Source organism: Apodemus sylvaticus, chromosome 3 (assembly GCF_947179515.1).
Source record: "Apodemus sylvaticus chromosome 3, mApoSyl1.1, whole genome shotgun sequence".
In the NCBI taxonomy this organism is placed as follows: domain Eukaryota; kingdom Metazoa; phylum Chordata; class Mammalia; order Rodentia; family Muridae; genus Apodemus; species Apodemus sylvaticus.
In genome coordinates this window covers 132,739,811-132,764,962 of record NC_067474.1, presented here as the reverse complement: position 1 = coordinate 132,764,962, position 25,152 = coordinate 132,739,811, and the positions used below count along the sequence as shown (strand labels likewise).

The 25,152-nt window shown below is 50.1% G+C and overlaps 1 protein-coding gene across 5 annotated transcripts in view; it reads left to right on the top strand.

Moving 5' to 3' along the window:
* The window catches only part of St3gal3 (ST3 beta-galactoside alpha-2,3-sialyltransferase 3), a 206,034-nt gene that overhangs the window by 165,868 nt on the left and 15,014 nt on the right, over positions 1 to 25,152 (top strand). For all 5 annotated transcript variants that reach the window (XM_052177152.1, XM_052177154.1, XM_052177151.1 and 2 more), the window contains 4 exons: positions 8,042 to 8,136; positions 12,605 to 12,668; positions 13,563 to 13,658; positions 14,114 to 14,300. In XM_052177152.1, the coding sequence (XP_052033112.1) occupies positions 8,042 to 8,136; positions 12,605 to 12,668; positions 13,563 to 13,658; positions 14,114 to 14,300 (442 nt within the window). The remainder of the gene's footprint in view (positions 1 to 8,041; positions 8,137 to 12,604; positions 12,669 to 13,562; positions 13,659 to 14,113; positions 14,301 to 25,152) is intronic.

Genomic DNA, 25,152 nt, shown 5'->3' with positions numbered 1-25,152 from the left:
CATGTGTTGAAGAGCAGAGAAATGACACAGGCAAAGTTTACACATGAGAACCAGTGTGTTCAGGAAGCCTCGGCTAGAGGGTGACCGGAAGAGCGGCGGTCTCGAGGATAGATGGCTAAGGTTAAGAGAGGAATGGGGACAGGTTTTCTCTGCTCTTTCTAAAAGTTCTAAGGATAAGATGTCTGTAGCTAACGGGGTAATATGGTCAGGAAAGTCTGTGAAGGGGTCATCAAGATGGCACAAGGGTGAAGGTGGTCACCGTCAAGCCCAGTGACTCGAGTTCGATCTCCAGGACCCACGTGGTAGGAGAGAACTGACTCCCACAAGTTGATCAACACACATGTACTTGTGTGCACACAAATATATATAAAAAAGAGAAAATACATTTTAAAAAATATTTTTAAGTGTATGGGTTATGTGTACCTGTGTACCATTTGCTTGTCTGGTGCCCACTGAGGCCAGAAGAGGGTGCCAGATCCCCTTCAACTTCAGTTACAGATGCTTGTGAGCTGCCATGTGGGTACTAGGAACTGAACCTAGGTCCTCTGCAAGAGCAGCCAGTGCTCTTAACCATTGAGCCATCCCTCCAGCTTACAAACATAATTTTAAAACTTTTTTTTAGAAATAAAATAAATTGGGGCTGGAGGGATGGCTTAGTGGTTAAGAGCACTGATTGCTCTTCTGGAGGTCCTGAGTTCAAATCCCAGCAACCACATGGTAGCTCACAACCATCTGTAATGAGATCTGATGCTTTCTTCTAGTGTGTCTGAAGACACCTACAGTGTACTTACATATATAATAAATAAATCTTTTTTTAAAAAAAGAAATAAAATAAATTAGCCGGGCGGTGGTGGCGCACGCCTTTAATCCCAGCACTTGGGAGGCAGAGGCAGGTGGATTTTTGAGTTCGAGGCCAGCCTGGTCTACAGAGTGAGTTCCAGGACAGCCAGGGCTACACAGAGAAACCCTGTCTCAGGAAAAAAAAAAAAAAAAAAAAAAAAAAAAAAAAAAAAAAAGAAAGAAAGAAAGAAAGAAAGAAAGAAAGAAAGAAAGAAAAGAAAGAAAATAAATTTTAAAAGAAAGTAAAGTTGAATGATTTTGCTGTCATGGGAAAGACCTGTGGCTCAGGAACAGAATCTACAACGTGATGGCAGTATCAGCTTTGGTGGCAGAGGGGTCGGGTAAGGAAGCCAGACGCACAGATAAGCTGAAGGGACCGATGGTCGGGAAAGCCAGAAGCCGATGAAGTTCTGTCTGATGCCCTGGTTTTCTATCTGAAGTAAGACAGAGTCTGCCCAAGAAGGTGGGAAGGCCAGAGAGTTTGTGGAGCACGTTTGGAAAAGCTACTGAGCGAAGCTGAAGATCAAGTCTACAAATTCACAGTGGCATCTGCCCAGTGTGTATATGTGCATGCGTGATCATCTGTGTATAGATGTCTGGGTGTGTGCTTATGTGTGTGTGTGTGTGCATGTTCATCTGTGTATGTGGATGTGTTGGTGTCTATGTACTCATCTGGGTGTATATGTGTGTGTTCATATGCGTGTGTTTATGTGTGTTTGTCAATGTGTATATGTGTGTGTGTGTGTTCATTTGGGTATAGATGTATATATTCATGTGTGTGTTTGTCCATGTATATGTGTGTGTGTGTGTGTATGTGTGTGTGTGTGTGTGTGTGTGTTCTTCTGGGTATAGATGTGTGTGTTCATGTCTCTGTGTGTCCATGTGCATGTATATGTGTGTGTATATATGTGTATGTGTTCATCTGGGTATAGAAGTTTTGTGTGTGTGTGTGTGAGTGTGTGTGTTCATCTGGGTGTTCTGGACAATGGGGAGAATATTATTGCTGAAATTCCTTGCTGGTCTCATAACATAATAAAAGGCACAAAGGTATGAGATTAAATTAATCTCCGGTTAGGTTTTGTCCTGTGAGCAGCACTAAAAGAGAATGGAAAAGAGGGAGGGGCAGTGGTCCTGACAAGAGAGGCACTGACAGATGGATATGGGCCCTAGCCAGGAAGATAATAGGCTAGAAATGTACAGAAACCAAGAGGTCAGTGGCTGTGGCTGAGAAACCGAGGCTGGTGTGGAGTAGACACAAGGGTGGCTAGAACTAAGTTCTCTCAAAGCTTTTAAGACATTCGTGTTCCTGAAAATCACTGAGCAAAGACTGGGTTTGGATGCAGATGCTGAATCTTCAGTTCACTTGGCAGATTTGTAGATGATTTACTGAAAGCATGGTAAAAGAGTTAGGCTGTGGCAGCGGTGGCGGTAGTGGTATGAAACTTACAGGGTGAGCCCTGAGCCCTGTAACTGTCAGTCCACCCTCTCCTCAGGGAGTTCTAGGGGAAGAACCAGACAACAGGGTAGAGCATTCCACATCCTTGCTCCCACCCTGAAACACTAACCCTGGAACTGGGAGCACCTGCGCAAAGCTAAGGAAAGAAGACTGAAGACAGAGAGAACTCACTGATGAGGGGTTAGCGCGAGTGTGCGCGCGCACACACACACACACAGCATAACAAAAACGTAACAGATAAACAAGTGCTTTAATTGAATCGGAGAGAAAGAAGGAGGAAGTGGCATCGAGGGGTCAGGCATGGTGGCATGTGCCTATGATCCTAGCTCTCGTGAGTCAGGAGGATTGCTATGAGTACACAGACAGACTAGGCTACATACTACGTTCCAAGACCCTGCCTCAGATAGGGGAGCACTTGGAGAGCACTGACTGCTCTTCCAGAGGACCCAGGTTCAATTCCCAGCAACCACATGGCAGCTCACGACCATCTGTAACTGCAGTCCCAGGGGCCCAACACCATCGTCTGGCCTCTGTGGGCACCAGGCGTTCATATGGTGCCCAGAGATACATGTAGGAAGACACCCAGTCACATCAGTTATCCAAACCTCCAAATAAATAATAAATAAAAATAATAGTAAACCACCATCTCTTTGCTGTCAGACTGGCAAACCTGAAGTTTAACAATGCCTCTTCTCTACTGAAGTTGGAGGAATAGAATTTTGCACATTGCTAGCAGGTGTCACAAAATGCCACAGTCCCATGGAGAAGAGTTTGGCAGTATGGAGCAACACTATACAGACACAGTTTCCTTTTGATTCAGCACACATACTCCTGGGACTCTGTTTATTGGCAAACAGAATATAATTTTTTACAATTTAGTGTGAGTAATGATACTAGTACTGTTCTGAAAATGATGTTTGTGTGTGTGTGTGTGTGTGTGTGTGTCTCCGTGTGTGTTTCCTGTACGTATATGTTAAGATAAAGCAACTAAATGTGTTGAGGTTACTAGAAAGGCTCAATGTGACAGTGAAGAGGCGTGACCTGGAGAGATGGCTCCCTGGTGAGGAACACACATTGCTCTTACAGAGGACCTGAGCTCACTTTCCAGCTCCTCTACCAAGTGTCTCACAATCACCCGTAACTCCAGGTCCAGGGGATCTAACACTTCTGCCTCCACATGCATATACTCATCCAGAAACACACAGGCACACTTATAATTAAAAATAAAAATAAATAGCCTTTAAAAAAAAAAGAGCCAGGCCAGACACACACTTAATTCCAGCACTCGGGAGGCAGAGGCAGGCAGCTCTGTGTGTGTGTGTGTATGTATGTGTGTGTGTGTGCATGCATGCATATGCATGTACACACACACACACATAATGTTAGGCATGGAGTGTACTCTGATCACTCAGGGGGCAGAGCCATGTGGATCTCTGAGCATTTAACCTGATCTGCATTGAATTCCAGTTCAGCCTGGGCTACATAGTGAGATTCTGTCTCAAAAATTAAATAAAAGAAGCACACAGTATAAAATCAAATGAGGTCAATCAACAAATTTCATGTGATGTGAATTGTGTCTAAGTAAAATTGTTGAAAAGGAAGGCGAACACTTCTCTTGAAACCTAGATTTGAGTTGAGACTATCAGTACAAATGACTTCTGTTGTTGCTCAAAAGGCTCTTTCCTAGTTTGGTCCATCTCTAAAGGCCTGGGGAAAGTGACTGGCCTGTAGGCATGGGGACACCCTGGCACTGCGGTCTCTGAATCATTTCTAGCACCTTGGGCAAAGGATGGAGTCCAGGTGGTGTCAAGAGGACTGGCTAAGCCTGGTACCTCCTTTCATGGGGAAAGCCAGGTCTTTTCAGAGAATGCGAGGTGCACTTCACAACCCAGGGAAAGGAGTACCCAGTAGTTCAGGAGCCAAACAGAAAACGTTCAAGTGGCCAAAGACAGCTTGCTCTAAACATCAAAGAGTATTAATTACAGTGAGTTGGCATTTATCAAGTATAATAAAATTATAAATCCTTAATGATTTAAAGAGGGAAATAATCTCATTAATCAGATCTGAAAGCCACTAAGTGATGATCTCATTGCCTTGATAACTGGTAAATGGAGGTCAAAGCAGGCATTTTCCCTGTCTTTCCTGTATGCCCAGTTTGTGAGGACGAGCTGGTGAATTGGTGAACTCTATAGAAGATAATGGAAGATTCTGAACCAAGGCACTATGTACAAGCTTAACACCGCAGGGGAGCTTCTGTGTCCCAGATATCGATTCCTAGAGCACAGGACCTGAATCTGATCAAGCCTCCAGCTCTAGCCCGTCTCCGCCAAGCACACCTTGTACTTGATGGGTTTAGAAAAGGGGCGGGGGGTTAAGGTTTTGTAGGTAGGAAACTTGGGAAGTGGTTGAATCTGGGAGGAGTTAGGGGAGAAGCGAATAGTACAGAATTTGCAAAGAACTAATTAAAACTGAGGGCGCAGGATGGGCCGGTGAGATTGCTCAGTGGGTAAGGGTACCTACCACCACACCTGAGGACTTGAGTTCTGTCCCTGGGACCCACACGGAGGAAGGAGAGAACCAAGCCCCACAAGTTGTTCTCTGACCTCCACACAATAAATAATTGTCTAAAAAGGAAAATAAAAAAAGATTAAGAAAAGAAAATTAGGTCTGAGATTGTATCTTATTGGCAGGCCTGGTTTCTACCCACTGCACAGCAAGACGTTTAGTTTAGGAGTAGATACACTATGGGGGGGGGGGGCAGGGAGTGAGGAGTCCTGTTTGTAAAGGGGTGCACCCGCCAGCAGCAAGAAACACTAGAGGAGGCTGGCTTGTTTGGAGGGATATAAAAAGAGGCTACAGAGTGAGCGGTTAAAATATGAAGACCCAATAAAAGAATGGGCGGAGTGGCGAGTGTTTGGCAGCACTGTAAAAATAGGAAAGGAGCAGGCCACGCCTCTAGAGGATGCTTTGCAGGAGGCCCTCTCCAGCCCGGTCAGTGCCTTTTTCCAGTCTGTCCTGTGTTTTTGACTCTTACTGATTTGGCAACTTCTCTTGATCACATTTTTATTTGTCCCGTGTTTTCCCTTTCACTTTTGGAGACTGAAATGGGTCACATTATCAAAGGCTTCCAGCGTTCGTTGTTAGATCCAGTCTTTGTGAATTAGGAGAAACCCAGTCTACAACACAGCCTGCAAAACGACATTTGCAAGGGAGCTTCGGTTTAGACATGTGCCCAAAGGTTGACTCTGTCTTAGGTGTAGGATTGTGGTACATGAGCGCTTACCTGCTTGCTTTCCAAAGTTAACACGTACTGCAGGTCACATACATAAAAAAGCGACTTTAAAACTGGGGTATTTCAGAGGCTAAGGAGATGGTCAGTGGTGAGTGAGGTGCTTCTGTAAGTCCGAGGCCCTGGCTTTGTCATCCCAGCACACATAAAAAGCAGAAACAGCCTGCCTGCCTCCCCGCAGTGCCCGCTGCCAAGAACCGGGAAGGCAGACAGGTGGACCCCTAGGGCTCGCTGGCCACCCAGTATAGCTCCAGGTTCATGGAGAGATTTTTGTCCCAAAGCAATAAGGTAGATGATGATGGAGAAAGACACCCAGCTTTAGCTTCTGGCCTCCACACTTACACATGTGTGCATGCATACACGCTACGGGGTGCAGGGCCTTTCTTCATTATTGGACCTACATCATCCACAGGCAAAATAAAAGGCAAAAGTAGACCACACAGGAAGAACATTTGTTTTTTAAAAACTAAACTATGGTGTTGCTAGGTGTGGTGGTGCACACCTTTAATCCCAGTGCTTGGGAGGCAGAGGATCTCTGTGAGATCAAGACCAGTCAGGGCTACACAGCAGGAACTCTACCTCAAAAAAAAGTATTTTTATTTATATGTGTGCATGTCACATGTGGGGTGCCTGTGAGGGCCAGAAGTGGGCATGGGGTGTCCCGGAGCTAGAGCTACAGGTGGTTGTGAACCACCTGGCAGGGGTTCAGGGAACTGAACATGGGTCCTCTGGAAAAGCAGCAAGTTCTCTTAACACTAAGCCATCTCTCTCCATCCCCCAGCATACAGTGTTCTTAAAAGGAGGAGTTATAATAAACTTCTAATGATCTAGGGACAAAAAAGGGAGAAAATACATGGAGATCACTCGGCCAGATCTGAGATTTTATTAGGGTATGACATCCGTGCAGACTTCGAAGCAGATGAAATTCTGTCCAAGCTTGACTCTGGAACCTTAGAATGCTGAGATGGGCGGGGGCGGGGAGCATACGTAGCTCACGATGCGTGCGCATCCAGGGAGCTTGTTCCAGTTGCTGCTGCTTGTAGCCCTTGACCACGATTCTTGCCTCCAGTAAAGCCTCAAACATGCTGTCGATTTATTTGGATTTTATATGTGGGAAATGGAATTTGTACACAAAGGACAGGGTGCTGCTTCCACTGCTGGCTTAGACACAGGCTGTCATGGCTGTGTGTGTGTGTGTGTGTGTGTGTGTGGCCATCTTCATAGCAAGTGATGGGGGAGGGAGCAGGACCTTTCTCCCGCCCCTTTCAAGTTCACGTCAGTCTCCAGTGCTATTATTAGGCCTCTGAGTGATCGTTGGTTTATTCTTCTTGGGATGGTGGACTTAGCGATGATGGAGGTGAGAAATGGATGCTTACGGTTACAGTATGTGAGGAGAGAACTTTCTAGCGTCTGGGTGGGACGGGGTGGGATGCAGGGGGTGTAGGGGGTGCTTTCCTGCAGCCTCCTGCTATGCAGTGAGCTAACTAGAGCTGAGTCAGAAGCAAAGGTGTATAATCCCCAAGGCCTAGGCCTCCACTCTTGATCAGCAGTGCCCACAGTCGGATTCCCAGCAGTCGGTGTGCGGGACACCCCCAAGGCTGCCAGCCTGTGAGAGGTCCCAAACCACAGCGCCACATGAAGTGTCTTTCCAGCATCTCCTATGTCATCGTCCACTCTCTCATCCCCACTTATGTTCTTGTGACCTGTACGACTATCCCCAAACCTCCAGCCTGCCCTGCCCAAGAAAAGGAATAGTCTGCTATTCCTTCTCCCTCCCTCCCTCCTCCATGTTTCCTGCTCCTCTCCCCTCCCCCCCTTTCTCCTTTCCTTTCCATCTTTCCCATAGGCCCAAGAGAATCTTCTTAAACTCTGTGATCCACTTCTCCACCTCCATAGGAACTTAGGGTACACCAACAAGTATGCCCAGTTCTGGTTGGTCCGACCTTTCCTCTCAGCCCTGTACCCCAATCACAGGGCTCTGTTTTTTCTTGCTCTTTTCTAACAAAACTCTCTCTTCCTTACTTTTCCCATTTTGCTGTGTCATCGTGAATTTGCCTTCCTCCTCACCCTGGGTGGCCGACTCCCTCCCAGAGTCCTCTCCAGCATTCTGTCTCCCAGCACTGGCTGGATCTTTGGATACTTTAATGTTCTGCTGGCTCGCTCTTATCCCCACGTTCCCCATTGGAGGAACACAGCGGGCAGCAGTGAGTGGAGATGGGCGCCTAGATAACCTTCCGGAGAGCCCCCAGCTCGCAGACATCAATCCGTGCCGAGCAGATCGTGTCCCTCCACTCCCACAGCCAAATAAAGACTGACCAGGCCTGCTCTCTCAGACTCCAGCTCCACTCAATAAAATCAGCAGCTACCCAGTTAACAGGCTGGTGGGGGCTGGGGAGAGGTCGGACTGGAATGTGGCTTCACAGACCCAAGGCCCATTGCGTTGTGCTGTGTTTCAGGTTCTCCAAGCCGGCACCCATGTTCCTGGATGACTCCTTTCGCAAATGGGCTAGGATCCGGGAGTTCGTGCCACCTTTTGGGATCAAAGGTCAAGGTATGTTGGGAACACTTTACTAAACATTAAACACCCCATTTCTCCATGCTATCTCCCTATACTTCAAGACAGGACTTTAGCTCTAGAAGTTCTGCACTGGGGGCTGTGAAATGGCTCAGTGGGTAACGGTGTTTGCTGCTAAGTCTGACGACCTAACTCTGGAATCCACAGAGTGGAAAGGAGAGACAGCCATAATAAATTGTCCTCTGACTTCGTGGTATATGTGTGTAAGTGGGTGTGCACATGTACACACTCACAAATGTGTGTTTATAGAAGGGAAGAGAGGAAAAGGAGGAGAAGGGGTATGGGGGACGTTATGGTACATACCTTTAATCACAGAAGCAGAGGCAGGCAGATCTCTGAGTTTGGGGCTAGCCTGGTCTACATAGCAAGTTCCAGGCCAGCCAGAGTTACATGATGAGACCCTGTCTCAAAAACAAAACAAAACAAACAAAAAACCAGTTCCTTGCTGGAGATTGTTCTGTCCCATCCCTGTCCTGCACTTCCCAGAACCGAGTCTACCACAGTAACATGTGTTACCACAGTAACGTGTGTATCCAGTCGCTTTATTCAAAGTTCTAGTCTGGTGAAGGAGCAGGTACTCAGACCCCGGTGCCATGAGATCACAGAAGAGATGCGCTAGAGACATAGTCATAGTGCCGTGACTACATGGAAATGGACAGACAGGCAGGCAGGCAGACACACAGACAGACAGACAGCGACATAACACATACCAACTCTCATCCTGACTTAGCCTTCTGTCTAATTGTTCTTTTTCTGTCCCAGGCCAGCCTTTCTCTCTGCCCCACTTCCCCTTCTTTCACCTTAGGGACCCCTTCCACACAGCCCTGGTCTTTGTCAAGCTGCCTGTTCTTTCTTTCTGGCTGTTTGCTGGCTTGGTGGGAGAGTCAGATAGGGTATGAGATGCCTGTATATACTTTTGACTGGCTGTGACCTTGCAGTCTGAGCTTGGGTCTCTCTGTTGGCTAAATAGAAATCGTGCTGTTGTTTATGGCTATCATCAGAGTTAAGGAAAGAGCTGTTACAGGAGATAACACTTGTCCAGGAGACTTAGCCCTCTATTCCGCTAGCCTAGCCCTCCATGGAAGGAAGCCAGCAAAATTGCCACCAGACTGAGGCTCTGAGCCCAAGCTCCAAAAGGTGCCTCCAGTCGTTAGTTTACTCCCTAAGAAGGACTCGTATCCAACACGGCCCTTCTTCCTGAATCTTCACTCAGGACTGGCTATATAGCTTCAAAGGTCAAGGAAAGCCATTAGAGTCCCCAGCCACCTAGAAGAGAGCAGATCCCACAGGTGCCCTTCCCTGTCATAGAAAGCAAAGCCATGGCCATCTGTGTCCTTGCCCATGGTCAGTAGCGATGAGTACTTCCTTAGGTGAATTCAATGGTGAGGAAAGAAGGGAATGAGAGGTCTTCCCCACTTTAAAGTAACTCTGGAGGCATTAGTGTAGAACCTTACTGAAGGGTTGTTCCTCAGGCCACCCGCAGCCAGCTGTGGCGAGCCTACCCAGACCTCACCCTCCTTGGTTCTCACGTGCGGCCTCAACAGTGTCTTCTTGCTTGCCATTTCAGGGCAACTGCTAAGGGCCTCTGTGGAAAGTAAGAGATGTGTCCAATCATTTGTGCGACCTCTGGCTGTACCAGAAATTTTGTGCTGGTGTGCATGTGCGTGAGTGTGTGGGTATAAGTGTGTGTGCATGTGAGTACATGTGGTGCGTGTGTGTGTGTGTGTGTGTGTGTGTGTGTGTGTGTGTGTGTGTGTACTCGCGCGCGCGCGCTTGTTTGTTCTTGAGACACTCTCACCTTGGAGCTCTTGCTGGCCAAGAACTTAAAGAAATCCACCTGCCTCTGCCTTCTGCATGCTGGGATTAAAAACGTGTGTGCCACAATGCCCAGTTTACCCTCAAAAAGAGTTGTGTGAGGGGCTTAGGTGTGGCTTGGCAGTAAAGCGCAAACCTGGCAAATGCAACGCTGTCTAGGCTCAATCCCCAGCACAACCAAACCAAACAGAACAAAAGGTTGTATGTTGTTCTTATTTTGGAGGCCCGATCTCTATATGAAATGTCTCAGACCTATAAACATGTAAGAATCATGTAGTGAAGGGCTGATGATGAAGGGCTCAATTGGTAGAGCATTGGCCTGGCCTGCATTCGTCCCCAGGACCTCATAAAACCAGGGTGCTAGCACATGCCTGAGGTCTCTGCACTTGGGAGATAAAGGCAGAAGGGTCAGAAGCTCAAGGCCACTTGCAGCTACAAATCAAGGTTGACGCAGGATCTATGAGACCCTGTCTCAAAATTAGTAAAGTAAGTGAAGTGATATAATGGGTACTATGCACTGTCTTCCTAGTTTATAAAATAAAGAGCGGAGGGGCTGGAGAGCTGGCTCGGTGGTTAAGAGCACTGGATGCTTCTCCAAGGAGCTGGGTTCAATCCCAGCACCACACAGTAGCTCACAGCCATCTGAAACTCCAGTCCTAGGGGAGCCCATGCCCACCTCCACGGGCACCACACACACAGAGGGCGTGCAGACGTGTGAGGACACGTCTAGCTAGAGCAGCCTGGTTGCTCTGCCACACACCGCCTGCCCAGCACCGTTATCCTTGTTGACGTTCAGTGTGTCTCTGCCTTGATTTTTATTTTAGCTAGATATTTACATATCCATTAAACACGAATCAATTCTTTGTATGGGGCATGATGATGAGTACTTTAATCCCAGGAGGCGGAGGCAGGCAGATCTCCCTGAGTTTCAGACCAGCCAGGACTTTAGACCCTGCCTCAAAATGTGTGTCTGTGTGTGAGCGTGTGTCTCTGTGTGTGCGCATGCACATGTGTGTGTTTTTAAACTTTACATGTATCATTACATACATGTATGTCTGTGTACATGATTTCAGTTGACATTTTGCATCCACAGTTTGGCTCTACCTGTTTTGGTACCCATAGCTGTGCGTCACTGATGGCTTTTGTTGTCACTGTTATCACTATTTTGCTGCCACATAACAATTCATGTTCCACAAGTAATTTCCTTCTGGTGTACGATTCTGCTGCTTCTGGCATTTTGCAGTTGCAAACAGTTCTGTGGTGAAGATTCTTGCACATGTCTCCTTGTGTGAACATGTCAGCACTGTGCCCATGGAGGTCAGCCACGGGGTTCTGTGTACACGCACCATATTCTTATTTTATTACTAAGATGCTTTCTGCCATGGTTAATACCAAGCTGCTTGTCTATAGAGCAGCAGTTCTTTTTGTTTGGTTGTTTTTTGTTTTTTGTTTTGTTTTGTTTTTTTCGAGACAGGGTTTCTCTGTGTAGCCCTGGCTGTCCTGGAACTCACTCTGTAGACCAGGCTGGCCTCAAACTCAGAAATCTGCCTGCCTCTGCCTCCCAAGTGCTAGGATTACAGGAGTGCGCCACCACCGCCCAGCTAGAGCAGCGGTTCTAACGCTGTCCCTTTAGTACAGTTCCTCCAGTCGTGCTGCCCCCCCAGCCATAAAATTATTTTGTTGCTACTTCCTGTCACGTTATTACTGTTGTGAATCCTAATGTAAGGATCTGATGATATACAACCCCCACAGCGGTTATAGCCCACAGAAGATCTTTGTACGCATTGTATCTTCCCAACTACTCAGGAGAGTAAGGGTTGCCATCATTGTCTTAGAGCAAGGAAGCCAGAGCTGAAGAAAAGGGGGCCATTTGCAGCAGGTCGGAGTCTTACGTAGCAGAGCCGGAACCTGACGGGGTCAGCAGCTTCCTCAGGTTAGAATGTTCTTGCTGCACCACAGATAAGGAGAGGTGTCATCCAAAGCGGAGAAGATGAGATCTGAACAGTAGTTCAGGCTCTGAAAGAGCAGAGGCCCCAGGGTCTGGGAGTAGGGAGTGAAGCACAGGCACGCCAGCACCAGGCACCAGGGTGTGACGGGTGAGGAGAAGGAAGCGGGCTCAGGGATGGGCAGTCTGGGGTGGGGGAAGGGAGGAGGCCGTATCAAAGCAAGGTAGGCAGTCTACTGGGGTGAACCCTTCAGCCATCAATTGTCTGATTCGTTCCCTGGAGTCTGCTCCGTGAGGCATGGCTGTAAGACATCAATGCTCTATCTCTGATTAGATACTCACATTCCAAGCATGGCCCTGGCCTAGTGACACATGTCCTATGGTCTAGCTATGGAGCCTCAGAAAACCAGATGAGTCTCCATGGAAGGTGAAGGGTCACGGGAGGAAGATGCGTGCTGAGGTCTGAGCCTAGTCCCAACACAGCTGAGTTTGACCACTCTCCTGCCTCCATCACCTGGCTCAAGGGAAAAGTGAAAGCTCTGGCCTGGCCTGGCCTTGCGTCTGCTACTCACACCCACCCCTGCTCTAGCCCCAGACCTGTAAGACTATTCCCAGTAAGATTACTAGCAACATGCTGGGGACTCAAGTGATCCGCTAACAGTCACCTTCTTCCTTTGTCCACAGACAATCTGATCAAAGCCATCTTGTCAGTCACCAAAGAATACCGCCTGACCCCTGCCTTGGACAGGTGAGCCAACCCCCTTCCCCCTGGCTGCCTGGCATGTGCAGAGGTGCTGGATTAGACAGGTTCTCCACCATGCCTCCCATGCATACACAGCGCGCGCACACAAACACACGTGCATACACACACATACACACGCTGTGGGTAGATTATGTCAGCAGGACCACTCTTCTGGACCTGTCCCATGCCAAGTAAAGCACTTTACAAGGCTTCTCCATCCTCAGACATCAGTGGTCTGGGCACAGTACTGAAGGTGACAGGTGGGGGGGTGGGGGTGCTGACAGAGGCAGCTAACAGGGAACAGAGTTCAAGTCTGAGGTAATGACAGCTCTGAAGGCCATGGACCCTGGAGGGGAAAACCGCAGGTCAGGATGGGAGACGAGAAGCTCTGAGCAAGACGGCCAGTGGCTACTGGAGCCTACAGGCTTGAGTTGGAAATAAACCCAGTAAGCCAGAGGGTGTGGCGCACACCTTGAGTCCCAGCACTCAGAAGCAGGCAGATCTCTGAGTTCAAGGCCAGCCTGGGCTACAAAGTGAGTTCAGGACAGCCAGGGCTACACAGAGAAACCCTGTCTTGAAGGGAAAAAAAAGTAAGAGAGAATGGGGCGGGGGAGCCCGGTCTTGAGTCCTAGAGCGCCAGTCTCTACCCTGCCCGTGTTTCTCTGAGTTCCTCAATCATCCCTCACTGTTCCCTATCCTCTAAGGCTACCAAGCCTCTCCTGTGCCTTTCTTAGAAGTATCAGACACTAGCAGTGTCAGAGTGTCTTCCTGAGGTATGGCTCTGGACTCCTTCCAGAAGGACTGCATGGATCTTGCCAAAGTCACAGTAGAGTCCAGGGCAGAGACAAAGGGAACTCAAGCTGGGGAGCACCTTCACAGGCCTCTGCTCTCTCCCCTCAGCCTCCACTGCCGCCGCTGCATCATTGTAGGCAACGGAGGAGTCCTTGCCAACAAGTCTCTGGGGTCTCGAATTGACGACTATGACATTGTGATCAGGTAAGGTCCCTAAACAACTCCTTGGGCACATGCATGTGGTCACGCAGGTCTAGAGGATCTGTGTGCTGAGGACTGTCTGATCACCTAGCCTGGGGTTAACAGAAGCCTTGAGAATGCTGCTGGGTTGGCAGGATTGGTGGTGTTTGTTTTTAAGATTTATTTATTTTATGTATATGAGTACGCTGTAGCTGTCTTCATGCACACCAGAAGAGGGCATTAGATCCCATTACAGATGGCTGTGAGCCATCATGTGGTTCTGGGAATTGAACTCAGGACTTCTGAAAGAGGAATCAGTGCTCTTAACCACTGAGCCATCTCTCCAGCCCCAGGTCGGCAGGTTTTAAAACAAACGAGGAGGTGGCCTGGGTTCCCAGTCTACGCCTGAGGTGCTTGGGGTTCAGGGTACCTCCCCAACATAGGCCCAAGGGAAGCCTGACTGTACTGGCTCTTTGTAGACTGAACTCAGCACCTGTGAGGGGCTTTGAGAAGGACGTGGGTAGCAAGACCACCCTGCGCATCACCTACCCCGAGGGCGCCATGCAGCGGCCAGAGCAGTATGAACGGGACTCTCTCTTTGTCCTCGCTGGCTTCAAGTGGCAGGACTTCAAGTGGCTGAAGTACATTGTCTACAAGGAGAGAGTGGTAAGCCCCTACACAGCACTCCTTTTACTGCCCCTGCCTCCCAGCCTCCAAGGGAGGCCCCACCGGACCCACAAAGAACAAATAGGAAACTTCAAAATGACCCAAAGCTAAAAAGGCAGTAGATCCATTGAGGGGCGGAGGCCAGACAATATCAGGGTGCCTAAGGGTCACCTGCTCCGCTGCTCCTTCTAGATAGCCAGGGCTGGTGCTTGTGTCTCAGATCCATTGGGAGCAAAGCTGGGATGCCTGTGGCCAACTCTCCTTCCACAGGCGCCCGCCCTGGTCTATAGCTGCCTCCCCGGCCCACTCCACCCCACCCCACAAGACCATTCTGACTGCTCTTACAGTCTTACCTCCTTCTCAGTGGGGAAAGAAAACCTTCTGGGGTCATTCTGCAGGGACAGCAGGCCTCTCAATTCAAGGGTGTGAGCTCCCGAACTCATGAATCTAGACCATTCTCTACCTCGTAGTTTAACTGCTAGCCCGTAGGTTGGTCTCTAGCCTGCCATGAGATCTGGTTCTCCTCTTGGTATGATCAGATTCTGTGCTGACTGCTCTAAGTGGGCCAGGATGTGGGCCCATGTGTTTAAGGAGTCTGGTAGAGTAAGGTCAGAATGCCCATTAGTAGACCACCCCCTGGGTCCCCCCTGAGACCTCTGTTTCCCAGTTCTGGGCCTGCGGGGACACCTGTCAACTTGTCTGAGTCTGTCTCCCTTCCCCCACCCTCATCTCCTCCCCCTCCAGCTGTCATCAGCCACCTGAGGGAGGGGTTTGCAGAGCTGTAGCCATTAATTTCCCAGTACCTGGGCCTCATAGTAGAGACTGACGACAGATTGCCTTCTCTGCCTTCAGGAAGAAGCTAGTTGCTCTTTTAGATTTAGAAGTCAGGGTTGAGAACACCTTAGCCTGGTAACAAGCAAGAGAGAAGACAGAAGTCAAGTCCAAGAAGTTCAGGTAGGCTATACAGCAGGAAAGGGAGCCCGTTCAGAACCAGGCCGAGCCAGGCCGAGCGAGGCCGCTGCCTGTGTTGGGCGCAGCCCAGATCTCTAAAGGGAAGGAAAGGGTGAAGAAGCCCCCAGCCTCAAGCAGGCCTCTTGTCCACGAAGCTAGGGAGGGAATGGGACTGGGGAAAGAAAGCACCTCTCTCCTCGCAGAATCCCTATAAGCCTTCCTATTTGCTTTAAGGTGACAAGCAGGCACTTCAGAGGGAAACATGGGAGTGAGCGGATCTGCTCTTCTCACGTACGCTGCTGCTCATCTGCCACAGACACCTAGCAAAGCCCAAGGCATTCTCAGGGCAGGAGAGCCAGAGGGTAGGGACCTGATCCCACTGAGTCCCCCACTCCCAGTCACTATAAATGGTCTGAAAGTGTCTCGAACACCAGTTCCTGCTTCCTGAGGGGCAGTCTAAAAAAAGGGGGGGGGGGCAGCCTAAATTCCTTGGGGACAGCCGACCAGACACATAGCAGCCCGCTGCGTATGGTCACCTCCATCTCCGAGAGCACCAAGGTCAGAGGAGTCAAAGCCTTTCCTTCCTATCCAAGACAGGAAGGAGAGTCGACTGAAGTGAGAGCGGGGGACAGCAGAGCGCAGGCCCCTGCTCTCCCGGAAGACAGAGGTGCTCACTCGGCACAGTAGGTGAGGCCCTGTGAGGCAGGCTCAGCCCTGTCCTGGCCACATGTGGCTGCCTGTGTCCGGGAGAACGCCTTCCTGAGTGTGGTGGGAGAGGGAAGGTGGCAAGGAGTCCTCTGGAATGCTGCGGTCTTTCTGTGGCACTACAGTCAAGGATGACTTTAGGCTTCTGAATGGGCCACCAAGCAATGGCAGTAATGGTCATGCCTTTCTCAGCATCCGCACTGTCTTATCCGTGTTCTGTTTGCTGTGAAGAGACACCATGACCATGACAACTCTCTTTGTTTGGTTGGTTTGGTTTGGGGGGTTGTTGTTGTTTTGTTTTTTAAACATGATCACTCTGAACAGTTCCGACTATCCTGGAACTTATAGTAGACCAGGTCAGAGTAGACCAGGTCAGAGATTTGCCTGCCTTAGTCCCACTCCCCCACTCCCACCCCCACCCCCACCCCCACCCCAGTGCTGGCATCCAAGGCAGGTGCTACCACACCCGACTAACCACAGCAACTCTTATAAAGGAAAGCTTTAGTTGGGGCTTGCTTACACTTTCAAAGTTAGTCCATTATCTTCCTGGCAGGGAGCACAGCAGCAGGCAGGCAGATGTGGTCCTGGAGAAGGAGCTGAGAGTTCTGCACGGATCCACAGGCACCAGGAAGAGAGAACCACTGGGCCTGGCTCAAAGCCCACCCCCAATGACATACTTCCTCCAACAAGGCCACACCTCTTGATCTTTTCAAATAGTGCCACTCCCTGGTGATCAAGCATTCAAATCTGTGAGCTTATAGAGGCTATTTTTATTCAACCACCACATCTGGTGAATCTGCTGAGGCCTGTTCTTGAGTGCCCTTCCCCCAAGCCTGAGTTGGTGCTCCCTGGGACAGGACCATCTCTAGTCTGCACATCACTTCCCAGGCCTCTGAGACCTAGGTAGAGTAGATGTTAAGCCAGGCTGCCTGTCCCAGCCCTCCCTGATTGGGGTTCAGCTACAGGCTTCGCCTGATCATGCAGTGATGTTTCTAACTGCTTGGCCTCTGGCTGCTGGCAAGCTCTATGCCTGTCTAGGGTTTCACCTGCAGAATTCTGGCAGGCCATAGCTCAGCTGCCAGGTCCAGGGATGTCTGGGCAGGGCTGGAGCAGGTGTCGCTCAGAGTTGCTATCTGCTGCTGTGTTGCTTACAGCATACGCCTTTTTGGTCCCAGGAGTCATGGTAAGGTCTGGGAACATGGAAGATGCCCAATGGCTCTGCTTTTTCCTGTGTGTAACCATTTGGTTCTCTACCACATTGCACAGTGCCACGGATAGCTCTAAACGGGTCACCAAAAGACCTTTTACTAGACTCCCTGGTCCCAGAAACCTTGATCAAGCCAGCAAGGATGTCTGATAGGGACTCCCAGTAGGCTGTGTGCCCAACCAAGCACTGACGATACTGAATAGGAAAGTAAGGCTAAGAGGGAGGGCAGGGGCTGGGAGGAGGAGAAGCAGCCTGTGGTTCGGTCCCCATGGGAGCCACAGCTTAGGAAAAAGCTCTTCTCAGAGTCAGACTGCGCCTCCCCTGTCAGTCAGTCACCTGCTTTCCAGGCACTGATGAGGTCCAAGCTCTGAGCCACCCCCTAGGACTTCAAGGACAATTCAGTTCTGTTCCAGACCAGAAGTCACTCACAGTCTAAAGGGAGACACAGTCCCCAAACTAGAATTAGTGTGCAATGTAGGATGTGCAGTGGTAAGGAGCGCTCTGTAAAGCAAGTTGGGGCAGACAGGGAAGGCCAGGAGAAGGCCTCCCGAGAGACACTGTTTAACGTGTTTAACGGAAGGGGAAGGAAGAGCTTGGAGACAGGCATTTCAGACAAAGGGATCATATACATGAAGAGCCTGAGGGGCCACGCCCCAGTCTGGACATCTTAAGACAGCAGACAGCACACCAGCTACGGACAGGTCTGAGCTTGAGACCTAGTGTCTTGGATGCTGTGGCCGACATCCTGGCCCCGGATGAAGATTGGGTAGGGCAGGACACATGAAGGACGGAGCGCCTCCTCTGGTCACTCAGGCCATCACCTTGTGTTTCTGCTGCTTCCCCAGCTGTGGTCCAGGATGCCTGGTGGCCCAGGGCCGCAGAGCCTCTGTGGGCCTTCCTGTCTTCCCCTGTCGTCCTCCCAACAACACTGGGAAACTGGCATGTACTGAGCAGCCCCCTGTCTGGACTGGACCAGTGTGGAGTGTGGCCCCAGCATTCAGAGGGAAGGCCTGAGATAGCCCTTAGACAGTCACTACAGGCCTGACCTTACGACACTGTGTTCTTTCCTCAGGGACGGAGGGAGGGCAAGATCTCTGGGGCCAGCCAGAATCCCACATTCATGCTCAAGAGGTGGCTTCTGTCTAGGTTTTTGTTTTGTTTTCAGCTAGGCGGCCCGCAGCTCACTGTGTGTGTAACCCAGGCTTGCCTTGAACTCAGGGTAGTCCTACCTCTGCCTCCAAGGTGGTGTTTGGGATTATAGATGTGAGTCACCAGCTCAGCTGATGTTTTTAAAAATTAAGATGAAATAGAGACAAAACCTAGCCCAAAAGTCGCAGTAAGTTCTCAGCCGCAGGCAGTTCCTGGTGTTTGTTTTTATGAGAAGGGTTCCCTCAGGAGCCCTGGCTGGGCCTGAACTGTTGCCAGTCCTCTTACACCTCCAGAGCCCTGAGGCCCTGGCCCCTCCACCTTTCTTGGTGGTTTTTCTTACTGGTGGCTGCAGGTAGAAGAGCCTCATGACACCCGGGAGTGAAGCAGTTTTCTGTCTAGGCTGTGGGGTCTGCCTAGAGAGTGACCCAAAAAACGAGGAGTCAGAGGCCAGGCCCAAGGGAAGGGGGCCCCCTGGAGAACAACAGCAGAGCCATCGGGTCCCCAACACAAGGCCTTACTGGACAGGGCCCAAGCTGGGCATTAGATGACATCTGTGCTTGAGCCTCTGCCCTGAGGGAACTTTGCTCAGGGGAAGCTGGGTGGAGTCTACTTTACCTTTCCTCCAGGAGACACTGGCAGGGCTCCCGTGTGCCCTAGCTGGAGAGCAAGTGGTCCAGAGTCCTCCCCATGTCCCTGGTCGTGTTTTCCTTGTAGGCCAGCACCAGTGGCCATGCTGTTTCCACCAGGTACTGGAGTTGGAAGGCATCAGGAGGCCTTCCTCCTCCCTGCCGTGCTGTGCCCGTTGCTCCCTCCCTACAGAGTCTCTCAGGACCTGTCACTGCTGACGTCTGCTCCTCCTCATTACCGCCTTCTGTACTGTTGCTACTCCGCCTGGTGATACTCATCACCCTTCTCTTCCTGAGCCTCCCAGTCCTCTTCCTTGCATCTTTCCCTCTCTCCCTTTTACCACCACCACCATCATCATTGTCTCACCATTGCTGTCATTTAAGCTCCTCGCTTCTCAGCTTTCCTTGAATCCCTGAACTCGGTTCTCACAGCAGCCCAGTTAGACAGCACTGTTAACCATCCTCAGTGTTGGTAATCAAGGCCCAGAGATGATGGTCTGGGCTTGGTGGTTAGTTAAGTAGTTATGTAGTAGAGGTGGGTATGAAACCCACACTTACTGCCCCAGGAATCCCAGGGAGGAGTCTGACCATGCACCTTCCCGCTTAGAATCCTCCGTATCACCCCCTTCCTGCCATGGCCTAGGAAGACCCTGTTTACGGAGTTCTTACACATAACATGTGTAAGATGTGTAACATATGTAAGGCCCCAGAGCATGCCCACCCACAGCGGGCAGACGGCTGGCAGAGGCAGGTGCTGTTAGCACTAGCGAGCGGGAGAGCTGCATCGTGAACTGCATTGCCCATCATTCCGATCACTGTAGCCCCTCTTGCCTACTCATCGGTCCATTCATTCTAATTCAGACCAAACAGCAAAGCCACGCCCTGTCCTGGGCTGCCAGCAACATCCCTCCTATTTGTCACCCTGTCGTACTTTCTCTCTGCATCTATCAGTTCTAGTACCGGAGACTGAATGTCACCGCGGATAAACTGCAGTGGAGGTTGTAACTCGTGATGTCGCTTTGCCAACCTCCTGACCCTGTCAGCCTTCTTCGTTCCGTCTTCAGTTCTGCTGGACCTGTGTGTGTCCAGCAGACACAGGAGGAGCCCCACAGCCAGCATGCAGGGTAAATACAGGCCACCGTCAGTGGGCTTCCCAGCCTCTGCCCACAGATGCACACCAGTTCCTTGTCTGTTGCTGTGATGAAACGCCATGACAAAGGCACTTAGAGCAGGAAGCGCTAATGGGGCTTCTGGTTCCAGAGGGCTAGGAGTCCATCATGGCAGGAACCGTGACAGCAGGCATGGCAGCACGGATAGTTTGAGAGCTCATATCTCCGGCCACAAGCAGGAAGCAGAGAGTAAACCTGAGTTGCTTTGAGGAGTACCTCCAAAGCCTCCCACACAACTTCACCAACTGGAGACCAGATGTCCTCACATCTGAGCCTGTGGGGACACTCACTCAAACCACAGTAACCCCGCATCTGCCTCTGCTCTCCTCTTCCACCACCCCTGGCCTTGATTGGCATCCACGTTTTTCCTGAGTGGGGAGGTTCTCTCCTCTCACCTCCTGAGGGGGGGGTCTTCTTTCCTCAACCTTCTTCTCACCTCTCTTCTGAGCCTCTTTTTACATCAGTCTAGTCGTTCAAGTCTTTCCCCTTAAAAATAAGCCTGTGAGCTAGCCGGGTGGCACAGTGGGTAGCGACGACTGCCACCAAACCTGCTTACCTGAGGTTGTTCCCGGAAGCCTCATGGCGGGAGGAGAGGGAACTGCGACTGTCCTCTGACTCCCCAACACTACAGCGGCAAGTGCTTTACCAGCATGCCATGGGTGGGTCCCATTTCTGAGTTACACACACACACACACACACACTGAATGAAAACATAAATATACTTGAAAAAAATTAAGCCCTTCCTTTGTGCCTTACTCACCCTCTTCCCCTCTGCCTCAGGTGCTGGGGAGAGTCAGTCGGCCCCTTTGCTTCACAGCCCCTCTTGTTAAAGGACCAGCTCACCAGCTAGTACCCTCAGGGCCTTTATTGTGACCCGGCTGTCTAAGTGTCTGACTGTCTGTCTGACTGTCTAAGGACCGCTCTGGCTTTCACAAGGGGTGATCAACCCTGAAAAGCCTTCACTCCTTCCAGCCTCTCTTCACCCTGTGTTTTCAGTCATTCATTATCCCGATGCATAACCAGCCCTTCCACAAACGGCTCGCTCCCGTGAGTTCAGCTTCCTAGCTTTCTGCTCTGGATAGCTCTCCTCCGGTCTGCTCACCGGCCTTCAAACCCTGCCAAAGCATCTCTGTGATTGGCTTGTTCCTTTACCTAATGGCTGCCACTGTGTAAGTGTGAGGTCTCGTATCAGCTGGAATCTTGTTGTTTGGGGAGAGTCCCACTTGAGAACTTCTGAGTGAGGAACCTGGAGGTGGTCTGTGGTCTGTTTAACAAGTCCACAGATTGAAACTCCAGTGTCAGAGCCACTGGCCTACAGGATCAGCTCAAACACCCGCATCCCCAGAGCCTCCCCTGTTACCACTGTCTCAGGCCAACGCTTACATTCTCTCCTGGCAACACCAAAATGTATATCCTGTTCACACTGCTGAGTTCAGCCTGCACCACCCAGGACTGTCGGGATTTCCCCCCATAAGCCCCCGGAGGCAGGAACCATCTTGTCTGTTGCAAGCCTAGGACCCTTCAGCAACAGTGGAGCAGAGCTGACATTCTTAAATGAATGAACATGGAAACGAGGCTCGTAGCTTCTGAGGAGTTTAACCAGAACGTGGGGCTCTCAGCCTGGTCTCTGCATGGCTAGCTGCCTCTTGCCCGTGCTATCCCAGACAATGATTCTTTTGAATTCTGGGCGCGCCCGTATCTTGATCTCTTGCTTCTCCTGAGGATCCTTTTTACTGATTCCAAGAAGATTCCTTGATAAAGGAAATGAAAGCTGAGCAGTCCCTGGCTCCCTGCCGCCCACAGCCACCCCGGGCTGGCCCTTCTCTGTTCCCCGCTCTTCCCAAATAGAGCTTTCCGAAAGGTTTCTTGGCCCTCTCTTCATAGCATCCATCACCATAAATCCCAAGCGGACTGAACAGCAAAATATAAAGAACAGCACATAATATATATACACATACGTAAGACTGTGTTGCCCAGGCTGGCCCAGAACCATGTAGTCTGGCTGGGCTTGAACTTTGAACAATCTTCCCAGCTCAGCCTCCCAGATTCTGGAGCTGCAGGGGTGAGACACCACAACTAGCTGGAAATTTTGAAGAAAATAGAATAGATATCAAACTCTTTTTTAAAAAAACTTTAAAAATTATTTTCCAAATATTAATTTATTGGGGGAGTGCACCTCAGTTCTCATATGACAGTCAGGGAACGACTTCTGATAATGAGTTCTGAGTTCTCTCTTTGCACGGTGTGAGTCCAGTAGATCAGACTGAGCTAAGGGTTCTCGAGACCAAAGTCAACTTGTTGGGCTTGGCATAGCCTCCTCACCTGCTGAGCCATCTTCCTGCCCCACCCCAAGCCTTTTGTTTGGAGATAGGCTCTAACTGTGTTGTCCTGACTCAGACATTCACCTGCCACTGCCTCCCAGGTGCTGGGATTAAGGGTACGTGCTGCCATACCCAGCCCCACCCCTCGGGCCAGTGCAGGCTCCTGGGAGGCAGGCAGTCTCCCTATGCGCCACCATGCTTGGCAAGAAGGGACAAACTTTTGTTTTTTGTAATTTTTTTTTTTTTTTTTTTTTTTTTTTTTTTTTTTGGATTTGGTTTTTTCAAGACAGGGTTTCTCTGTATAGCCCTGGCTGTCCTGGAGCTCACTCTGTAGACCAGGCTGGCCTCAAACTCAGAAATCCGCCTCCCAGAGTGCTGGGATTACAGGTGTACGCCACCACCGCCCAGCGGGACAAACTTTTAAAGCATAGAAGTGCTGGAAGAAACTTGGCACTATATCCATTGAAATCAAACAAAAATATTATACCAAACATTTTGAAAGTATATTTAGGAAATATGATAGACAAAAATTTATTATTCCGAGGGCATTCAGGGAAGCCACCAGAACCCAGCAGCTGAGGGGACCTGTCCTTGTATACATCTTGTACAAGATGTATATACAGATGGCAGAGGAAAGTACAGCAGAGACACATGTGGCCCACCTAGCAGTTGCAGACATTCGTGTGCAGGTATCAGGGTGCCATTTGTCACTCAGCACATTTTGAGAAATCTACGTTGAAATTATAACATAGTACACTGGTGAGAGTGGGAGACAGGTGCTCTCAGGTTGTGCCTGTGAGGGATGGGTTTAGGAAAGAAAGTGCTCCCCTGTGCCAAGAGTTGTCGCAGAGGAAGGGAAAGCCTGCATACAAGATTTTTTTTATCATGGTGGCATTTATAGTAGCCAAACCCAAATGTGACCCAAGGGATTAGTTATGCAAATTACAGTTGCCACCAATGAATGGAGCACTAGCAGCCCACATAGCCAGCCTACAGTGGGTGTGGGCATGTGGGCCCGCCATCACGCTTGCTCTCCTCTCCTTTGCATGTGAGGAAGGCTGGTGGACATAGAGCCGGATTCTGTGTCAGGCACTAAAACTGCTGTCGTAGGATTCTATTTCTGTGAAGAGACACCATGACCACAGCAACTCTTATACAAGAAAACATTTCATTGGGGCTGGCTCACCGGTTCAGAGGTTTAAGTCACGGCAGGAGGATGGCAGCATGCAGGCAGACATGGTGCTGGAGATGAAACTGAGAACTCTACATCTGGACCCACAGGCAGAAGGAAGAGACTGGGCCACTAGACCTGGCTTGGGCTTCTGAGAACTTAAAACTCACCTCCTAGTAACACGTTTCCTCTAACAAGGCCAACCTTCTAATAGTTCCATTTCCCATGAGCCTTCTGGGGCTTTTTTTTTTTTTCCATACAGGGTTTCTCTGTGTAGCCCTGGCTGTCCTGGAACTTACTTTGTAAACCAGGCTGGCCTCGAACTTAGAAATCTGCCTGCCTCTGCCTCCCAAGTGCTGAGACTAAAGGCATGCGCCACCCCTGCCCGGCAGGCCATTTTCTTTCAGACCACCACAACTATCCTCTGCCTCAGCCAGTGTACATGCCAACCCTTGATGTTCTGGACTCATCTGCAAGACCAACTGCCTTCAGAGATGTGAGACATCATCTGCCCTCTGGGAGAAGGCCCAGCCTCAGGGCCAAGAATAGCTTTCTTCAGGGCAAGCCGCCTGGCCTGGCAAAGGGAACAGAGGGTGCCTTGGTCAGAGGGGTCCAACTGCCTCATCTCTGCCCCTGGGATACTTAGTACAGGTTCCAGGTCCTAAATGACTGCTCTGCAGTCTCTGGCCTCTTGCACGGGCTGGCCAGATGAACAAGGTTTCCAGCACAGAGAATGGCCCTGGCAAGCTGTGGGTTGTAGTGTCCTAGTCAGGGGTTCTGTTCCTGTACAAACATCATGACCAAGAAGCAAGTTGGGGAGGAAAGGGTTTATTCAGCTTACACTTTCACACTGCTGTTCATCACTAAAGGAAGTCAGGACTGGAACTCAAGCAGGTCAGAAGGCAGGAGCTGATGCAGACGCCATGGAGGGATGTTCCTTACTGGCTTGCTTCCTCTGGCTTGCTCAGCTTGCTTTCTTGTAGAACCCAAGAATACCAGCCAGGGATGGCACCACCCACAAGGGGCCCTTTCCCCTTGATCACTAATTGAGAAAATGTCCCACAGCTGGATTTCATGGAGGCACTTCCCCAACTGAAGCTCCTTTCTCTGTGATAAGTCCAGCCTGTGTCAAGTTGACTCACAAAACCAGCCAGGATATTTAGTGAGTTAAAAACCATTGCATTCAGTGGGTCAGTGGTGGCACACACCTTTAGTCCCAGCATTTGGGAGACAGAGACAGGCAAATTTCTGCATTCAAGGCCAGCCTTATTTACAGAGTGAGTTCCTTCCAGGACAGCCAGGGCTACATAGAGAATCCTATCTCAAAAAACAAACAAACAAACAACAACAATAAAACTTATCTTCCAACTGGTGTGTCAGAAGGCTGCTGCCCTTAGAGTGGGTAAAGAAGTGTATGTTCATCACACTCTGGCCAAAGCCAGTGAGATGGCTGAGGAAACATGGAAGACCAAGAGCAGAGTGGTCACCTCAGGCCTTCTGCTCTCCCCTCTGAATCCATTACCATGTCCCAGAGACCTCCATGTCCCCTCCTC